Source organism: Sinocyclocheilus grahami, unplaced genomic scaffold (assembly GCF_001515645.1).
Source record: "Sinocyclocheilus grahami isolate Dianchi unplaced genomic scaffold, SAMN03320097.WGS_v1.1 scaffold239.1, whole genome shotgun sequence".
NCBI lineage: Eukaryota > Metazoa > Chordata > Actinopteri > Cypriniformes > Cyprinidae > Sinocyclocheilus > Sinocyclocheilus grahami.
In genome coordinates, this window is record NW_015505418.1 from 1131096 (window position 1) to 1140300 (window position 9205).

Sequence of the window (9205 nt, forward strand, 5' to 3'; positions counted from 1 at the left end):
TGCATCTTTTTCTTCCACACTTTTTCCTTCCACTCAACTTTCTGTTAACATGCTTGGATACAGCACTCTGTGAACAGCCAGCTTCTTTGGCAATGAATGTTTGTCGCTTACCCTCCTTGTGAAGTGTGTCAATGATTGTCTTCTGGACAACTGTCAGATCAGCAGCCATCCCCATGATTGTGTAGCCTAGTGAACCAAACTGAGAGTCCATTTTGAAGGCTCAGGAAACCTAGCTGATTGGCATGTCACAATATTCTAATTTGTAGAGATAGTGAATTGGTGGGTTTTTGTTAAATGTGAGCCAAAATCATAACAATTAAAAGAACCAAAGACTTAAACTACTTCACTCTGTGTGTATTGAATTTATTTAATACACGAGTTTCACAATTTGAGTTGAATTACTGAAATAAATGAACTTTTCCACGACATTCTAATTTATTGAGCTGCACCTGTATGTTACAGACTTTTCATTAAGACCCTAAAGAGTCATATCAATTTGTGGAAAATGGGCATCTTATGACCCCTTTAACCCCACCACAGACCTCACTAATTTTCAAACCCTGGCTACGGCCATGGCTGTGAGTTTTGTTTATATTTCAACAAACGTATTTATTTTATTTTATTTATTTTTAATTTTTTGTAAACATTTCATTCGCGGAATGGACATCATTGTCCCCAGGAAAAATGTAAGACGTTTTTATATTTTTATTGTCACCTAAAAAAATCAGGGTTCGTACGGTCATGAAACCCTGGTAAAGTCAGACTTTTCGAGTTTATAATGCGGGAAATCCCCGCGAACATTTATTTAATATAGCATGTAGGTTAGATGTAAATAAACCCACACAGAATATCAGATCGAATCAGTCATATGAAAACAGCATGAGTGATCCAGTGGTACCGCGTCTTCTCTCTTTCACTCTCTCGAAACAGCTTCACATCAGCGCGTCTAGTCTGCACTACAAGAGAGCCGCTGCACGCTGCGATACGACACTTTCGCTCGCGTTTCAGGACAGTTGACAGATTTGTCACTTGCCTAATCGGGCAAGTGTTGCATCATCACAAAACTGTATAATTTGCACATCGTTTTGTCTTTTTAAACCATTCAGTATTTGCGCATTCCAGATACGGTTTTCTGCGCGCTCAGTCACATCCAAAGCATGCGCACATAAAGCTACCTCACAAACACCTCCTCCACACCAGGCATCTCCCTGTGGTCCTGTTTATATTCATTTCATTTAAAAGAAGAGAATAAGACTCGGACGATTGAGTGTGTGTGTGTGTGTGTGTGTGTGTGTGTGAGAGAGAGAGAGAGAGCGCATGGTGGGGGACACACATTATGCTTTGGTCTCTGAAAATTGTTTATTCTTTTTCTTATTTTTAATATTGTCTTTAAAATCAACCAATATCTTTCTCACTTCCCCATAGAGAGAGAGAGAGCATAACACATCCTGTGATGGAATGCGGCCGGATAGCCCCAACATGTGGTCAGCAGACCCCCCCCCCCATTTATGACCTGTCACCTGTCGGAATTGTACAAACACCTTACTTCTCCCCCGGAGGCTGCAGGTCAACATTGATATTCCAAATATGCCAATATTCACATCTTGAAATTATTATTAGGGTCAAAGTTTAACGCGATGTGGGGCAAAGGTCATCAGGTTAAAGGTCATCATCAATCATTTTGACATTGTGACTCCCTTATCTACTACTGATGCTGCTTACAAACATCCCTACAGCAGTCTATTAAAGAAAGAGTAGTGCCATTCCACAGATTTTCTGTTTTATCCATCTTCCTTCTACTCAGAAGTTGCTCTAACTTGAGTATTTTCTGATTAAAAAAGCAAGAGAAACAAGATATCATCACAAAAAAAAAAAGCACATCAGAAAAATTTAATTTCATGTTTTCCCCTAAATGCTGTTTTGAAACTTTTCTTCTGGTTCTTTGCTTTTTCTTTTCACGTGAACTGCAGGGAATTTTTATCTGTGTATTTATTGCATAAATGTCCTGTCTCAGTTTACACACTGACAGAACGCTGAGCTCTTAAATGTCCCATCAGCCCCTAGCAGAGCGCAGCGGTCATTGTTCTGTTTTTGAGCAGCTGCCAGGTTACCTGACACCTGGAACACAGTGAGAATGAGATTTCTCAGAGACTCTCTCAGAGAAATTCACATTAATCCAGACTTGCAGTCAATGGATGAACACATTCAAGAGGATGTGTCAGTTTTTATTGATTGTGTTGATCAATGATTCTGTGTGTTTGTCAGGTGGGAGTATGATGAGAGCTACTGCGAGGCCGTGAAGAAAATGCCTCCTTACGATGCCGGTCCACGGCTCCTGGATGTTATCGACACAGCCATCTTTGATTACCTTATCGGTAATGCGGATCGCCATCACTATGAGAGTTTCCAGGATGATGGAGGAGCCAGTATGCTCATCCTTCTGGACAACGCCAAAAGGTAGAAAGAAAGAAATCTGGATCTAGTCACATACAAGATGATAGACCTAAGTAGTTACAGTTGTGCACATAAGTTTACATACCCCTAGCCGAATATGCAAAATGTTCATAATTTTAACAAAATAAGAGGGTTCATGGAAATTGCATGTTATTTTTTATTTAGTACTGTCTTGAATAAGCTATTTCACATAACAGATGTTTATATATTACTCCACATGACAAAATAATAACTGAATTTATAAAAATGACCCCGTTCAAAAGTTCACATACCCTTGAATATTAATACTCTGTGTCATTTCCTGGATGATTCAGGACTGTTTTTATGTTTTGTGATAGTTGTTCATGAGTCCCTTATTTGTCCTGAACAGTTAAACTGCCTGCTGTTCTTCAGTAAAATCCTCCTGCTCCTGTGCATTCTTTGGTTTTCCAGCATCTTCTGCATATCTGAACCCTTTCCTGCAGTGACTGTATGATTTTGAGATCCATCTTTTCAAACTGAGGACAGTTGAGGGACTCATGCATAATTACAAAAGGTGAAAACGTTGACTGATGCTCAAGAAGGCAACACGACGCATTAAGAGCTTTTGATTAAAGATCACAATTTTTTCATTTAGTACTGCACTTTAGAAACTACATAAATACATACATGTTTCCCAGAAGACAAAATAAGGACAATTTACCCTGATCATCCAATTCAAAAAGTTTACACCCCTCGGCTCTTAATGCATCGTGTTGCCTTCTAGAGCATCAGTCAATGTTTTCACCTTTTGTAATTATGTATGAGTCCCTCAATTGTTCTCCGTTTGAAAAGATGGATCTCAAAATCATACAGTCACTGCTGGAAAGGGTTCAGATATGCAGAAGATGCTGGAAAACCAAAGAATGCACAGGAGCAGGAGGATTTTACTGAAGAACAGCAGGCAGTTTAACTGTTCAGGACAAATAAGGGACTCGTGAACAACCATCACAAAACATAAAAACAGTCCTGAATCATCCAGGAAATGACACAGAGTATTAATATTCAAGGGTATGTGAACTTTTGAACGGGGTCATTTTTATAAATTCAGTTATTATTTTGTCATGTGGAGTAATATATAAACATCTGTTATGTGAAATAGCTTATTCAAGACAGTACTAAATAAAAAATAACATGCAATTTTCATGATCCCTCTTATTTTGTGAAAATTATGAACATTTATCATTTTCTGCTAGGGGTATGTAAACTTATGTGCACAACTGTATATAAAAATATAAATGCATAAATCAAATGATTCAATATTATTAAGTTCTGGGGCTTCACCAGACCAGATAACATTTGAGAAGTAGTTAACCTATTTAAAAAAAAAAAAAGTGAGAGAGTTGAATATGTGAGAGGATTTGAATTTATGTGTTTCTCCTGCAGTTTTGGGAACCCAGCTCTGGACGAGAGGAGTATTCTCGCTCCTCTTTATCAGTGTTGCATGTGAGTACACAAATAAACACAATGATCATTGACTTCCTCTTACAACCCACTTTGAGTTCCTAAAAATGGCAGTCCCTGAATTCTGGCATACTTCATCTGCTGGCTGTGGTGATGAATGCTTCCCGCTCTGTTCTATGAAAATAAACAGGTCTGTCCTCTGACATGCTGTTGACCCTCAATTAGACAACAAGCTTTTGAGTGGGTTTGCTTCGAGGAGTGTGAGTCAAGGTTTCTACTGAAACGTGTAAATGTGGATAGTTCACATGTGACATTTATTTATTTAATTAATTTTAAATCCAGTTTTTACTCGGCTCTTAATGCATCGTGTTGCCTTCTAGAGCATCAGTCAATGTTTTCACCTTTTGTAATTATGTATGAGTCCCTCAATTGTTCTCCGTTTGAAAAGATGGATCTCAAAATCATACAGTCACTGCTGGAAAGGGTTCAGATATGCAGAAGATGCTGGAAAACCAAAGAATGCACAGGAGCAGGAGGATTTTACTGAAGAACAGCAGGCAGTTTAACTGTTCAGGACAAATAAGGGACTCGTGAACAACCATCACAAAACATAAAAACAGTCCTGAATCATCCAGGAAATGACACAGAGTATTAATATTCAAGGGTATGTGAACTTTTGAATGGGGTCATTTTTACAAATTCAGTTATTATTTTGTCTTGTGGAGTATATATAAACATCTGTTATGTGAAATAGCTTATTCAAGACAGTACTAAATAAAAAATAACATGCAATTTTCATGATCCCTCTTATTTTGTGAAAATTATGAACATTTATCATTTTCTGCTAGGGGTATGTAAACTTATGTGCACAACTGTATATAAAAATATAAATGCATAAATCAAATGATTCAATATTATTAAGTTCTGGGGCTTCACCAGACCAGATAACATTTGAGAAGTAGTTAACCTATTTAAAAAAAAAAAAAGTGAGAGAGTTGAATATGTGAGAGGATTTGAATTTATGTGTTTCTCCTGCAGTTTTGGGAACCCAGCTCTGGACGAGAGGAGTATTCTCGCTCCTCTTTATCAGTGTTGCATGTGAGTACACAAATAAACACAATGATCATTGACTTCCTCTTACAACCCACTTTGAGTTCCTAAAAATGGCAGTCCCTGAATTCTGGCATACTTCATCTGCTGGCTGTGGTGATGAATGCTTCCCGCTCTGTTCTATGAAAATAAACAGGTCTGTCCTCTGACATGCTGTTGACCCTCAATTAGACAACAAGCTTTTGAGTGGGTTTGCTTCGAGGAGTGTGAGTCAAGGTTTCTACTGAAACGTGTAAATGTGGATAGTTCACATGTGACATTTATTTATTTAATTAATTTTAAATCCAGTTTTTAGGTTAAAACTTGACACAGTGCTGTGCTGCAGACTTCTGTAAATAGATAGGAAAGTATTGCAGGGTTTTTTTCCTCAAATATAAATGTGCTTTGTGTCCATTTCCTATATACATGATTTCCGAGGTCACCTTGAGCAGCATTTACCTTTAAAAAAAATCATCAAGCAACCAGTACTATATTTATATTGTAATAAATATGGACATTTTACTACATAAAACCAGTCACAAATTGATTTGTCATTTTTACATTGCTTCAAAAAGAATATACTGTATACAGAGCTGTTTAAATCTTTATTCGCCTTTTTAAAGGGGTCATATGATGTTGCTAAAAAGAACATTATTTTGTGTAATGAAATGTGTTTATGCGGTTTAAGGTTTAAAAAACACATTATTTTCCACATACTGTACATTATTGTTTCTCCTCTATGCCCCGCCTTTCTGAAATGCATAAATTTTTACAAAGCTCATCGTTCTGAAAAGCAAGGTGTGCTCTGATTGGCCAGCTATCCAGTGCGTTGTGATTGGCCGAATACCTCAAGCGTGTGACAGAAATGTTACGCCCCTTACCATATTGTGATGCCTTGTCCCGGCGCGACGAGACAAAAACATGAAAACCCATTATAAACGAGGCATTTGTTGCATCCAGTGGGGACATAATTACAGATTATAATGACATGTACTGTCTTTTTAGGCATTGCATTGCACCACGTAAACATAAAACCATATCTGCATTTGTGATCGGAGAAATGACAAACTACAAACGCTACTCTACACTGCTCAAAACTTGCGTTTGAATCGTCAGTGGCAAATTCTTTAAATATAAAAACGTACTTACAGTCTGTGAGTCAGAACAGCCGGCATTGTAGTCTACTCTCCCAGGATCAGGAAACGGTCCTCCATAAAATGCGTTGCTCACATCTGAATATTTGGGTTGAAATGTTCTGGAACAGTGTTGTAAATACAACTTAACCACTGATTTCTAGTCGTGTCCTCTTTTGGAAGGCCAAACAAAGTAGTTTCGCTTTCACAACGAAACACAGCGTCTTCACGAAATGGCGGCGGCAGCAACAATACTACAGCGAGAATAAAAGTTACGCCCTCTTTCTTTGCGTGAACATTTGGATGGCATTATGCAAATCTTCCCACATAGTGAGGTAGACATGTGGGGGCGTGTTAGAACGAGCCGTTTTAGGTAGGCATGGCTGACTCTTAACTTTTATAAAGAATATCTCTTTGGATTCGAGACTTTAGTCTTTGCAACTTTACAGATCTTCTTTATGCACCAAGTAACACTTCAAAGAGAAAGGAAAAATTGAAATCGCATCATATGACCCCTTTAAGTGGTCCTGATGTGTGACATTAAATTTGAAAAGTACAGACATTCTGGGAAATGAGTATTTCTGTGGGGATATTCAATATTTGTTTCGCCCCTAGAGTGCTTTAGGTCTCCACATAGCTCATTATCTCCTTAATGAGATATTGATTGACCAACAGATGAAAAGCCTTTTGCAGCTTTAACTGTACGTGTGCATTCAAGACTTCCTGCCTGAATATCCGAATTAAAGGCCACTCACACGGACAGTGATTACAAGCAACAAATCAATCGGAAGTCATTCATTTTCAATCAGAGGTAGCGATTTGAGGTGTCTGAGCAACAGTGGCTGCTAAATGATGTGACAAAGTTGAGCAGAGTTCAACATTATGTAAATGTGCATCAAGCATCTGTGGTTTAGTTGCTTCCTGTCATTTCATTTTTGCTCTTGAATGAGCCAGACAAATGATTTGATTCGTTATTTCTGTCTCTTTCCCATTATATCCAAAAGGGTCCGTGTTTCCACCTGGAACAGACTAAATCTGCTGAAAGGTGGAGTGTTGAGTTCAGCGATGCGACAGGCCACGGCCCATGATCCCGTGTTTCCAGTGCTGACGGGGCCACATCTCGCCGCGCTCGACCGCCGTCTCAACGGGGTGCTGGCCACCGTGCGGCAGTGCATGGAGACGCAGGGCGCCGACAACACGCTGATCGAGGACCGCATGAACCTGCCTCATCCTTAAACACACTGGTGAAACAAGGGAAGTGAAAAGGTGTTTGACTCTTAATGCACAGGCTCCTTTCGCCTTCCTGCTATGGAGCCAGAGAACCGGAGGCCACAAGAAGCCTTAAGAGCCAACCTGGTGGAGTTTGTTTGTCACTGGATTCATTCAAGTCAGACCACAGAGGCCAAGAAGACTCTCCATACTGTTTTTTTTTTTTCTTGCTCTCTGGATGGAGTGAAGAGGCTTTGACAACATGTAGGTGGTGTAAACTTCACCCGTTTTCAGTTATTGTTTTTCTTCCTGGTTCACTCTGTCTTTTCTCTTTTGCCACTTAAGCCTGTTTGCAGGAAGATGGATGAACCGTTTTTCAGAGTTACAAATATGGAACTTGAAATGAGATCTTTGGAGTAATTAGACTCAGGAAGCTGGAAAGTGACCAAGATGGATCCAGATGACTATTAACAGACCTTTGGAGAAGATCTCTCACATTGTACATGCAGAACAACCTTTTGAATAATACTGAGTAATAATATTATTGATCTAAAGATAAAATGAATTATGATAGACTCGCTTTGTTCTGTATCCAGGATGAATACAGTGTTGAACAGAGCTGGGCGGCTGTTGCTACTGATGTTCAGAGAAGATGATTCAGACGACAGCATTCTAAGATTGCTGTGAGACATTTTCAACATTAAAAATTAATATTTAAACTTACAGAAGTTTGCTTTTGTCTTGACTACACACAATGTAGACTACACACAAAATCTGTCCAAATGTGGGGCTTGGCCAGTGTTCATGTAAACATAGTTGATTTTGTCTTAGTTGAACGTGAACAGTTGGAAAACAATTGGATGTGCATTAGTATATTGGACCCGGGAAGTGACAGCAGCCTAATAAACCTGCAGCTGTCTGTGTTAATGTTAATGTATCAAACAAAAACAGAAAAAGAGAAGAATCACTCACTGCTCTTGACTGAATGACTTTTGTAGCTTTAAAGGGGTGTCCAAACCTGTTCTTGGAGGTCCACTGTCCTGCAGAGTTTAGCTCCAACCCTAATTAAACACACCTGAACCAAAGTAATCAAGGTCTTCAGACTTACTAGAAACTTCTAGGCAAGTGTGTTGGAGCTAAACTGTGCAGGACACTGGCCCTCCAGGAGCAGGATAAGGCCACCCAAGATCTAAATGTTTTTTTCTTTCTTTTTTTTTTTTTTTTTTTACATCAGAACCTCACTGGAGAAATGTAGCATTACATCACTTGCTCAACAATGGATAATCTACAGTGAATGGGTGCCGTCAGAATGAGAGTCCAAACAGCTGATAAAAACATCACAATAATCCACAAGTAATCCACACCGCTCCAGTCCATCAGTTAATGTATTGTGAAGTGAAAAGCTGTGTGTTTGTAAGAAACAAATCCATCAGTAAGACATTTTTAAATAAAAATACATATAGAAAGTCACAGTGTCTTAAACAAATACAAAACACCAAGGTAACACACAACACTAAAATAAGCAATAAACATTGATTTACCAGCATCAGATGTAACATAAAACCCTAATGTTCAAAACTGATCAAAACAAAAAAACAAAGTGAAACATCGCCCAGAGAATTCCGGGAATGTCAATTTACATTTTTGATGGCAAATTATGAAATGACATGTTCTGTTTACTTACAAAAACTGTTCATTCAACAGTATTTTACTGTAAAATTACATTGTGAAATGAGCACAATATATTTTATTTTTAAGCAGTCAGCTCCCCTCAGAAACCCATTCATTTAAAACCCCCAAATCAATACTTAGGATTTTCGTCCAATATTTGCGCATCTCGAACAGTGAGTGATCTACCTGTTGTGTACAGTATTTTCTCCTCTTTACATCCGTCTTCA

General features: G+C 38.6%; 1 protein-coding gene across 1 annotated transcript in view; it reads left to right on the forward strand.

Moving 5' to 3' along the window:
* LOC107597857 (glycosaminoglycan xylosylkinase-like) overlaps nucleotides 1-8577 on the forward strand; it is a 32214-nt gene extending 23637 nt beyond the window's left edge. The window contains exons 6-9 of the mRNA XM_016289050.1: nucleotides 2266-2457; nucleotides 3859-3918; nucleotides 7103-7990; nucleotides 8542-8577. Coding sequence (XP_016144536.1) covers nucleotides 2266-2457; nucleotides 3859-3918; nucleotides 7103-7334 — 484 coding nt within the window. The 3' untranslated portion in view covers nucleotides 7335-7990; nucleotides 8542-8577. The remainder of the gene's footprint in view (nucleotides 1-2265; nucleotides 2458-3858; nucleotides 3919-7102; nucleotides 7991-8541) is intronic.
* The last annotated feature ends 628 nt before the right edge of the window (nucleotides 8578-9205 follow it).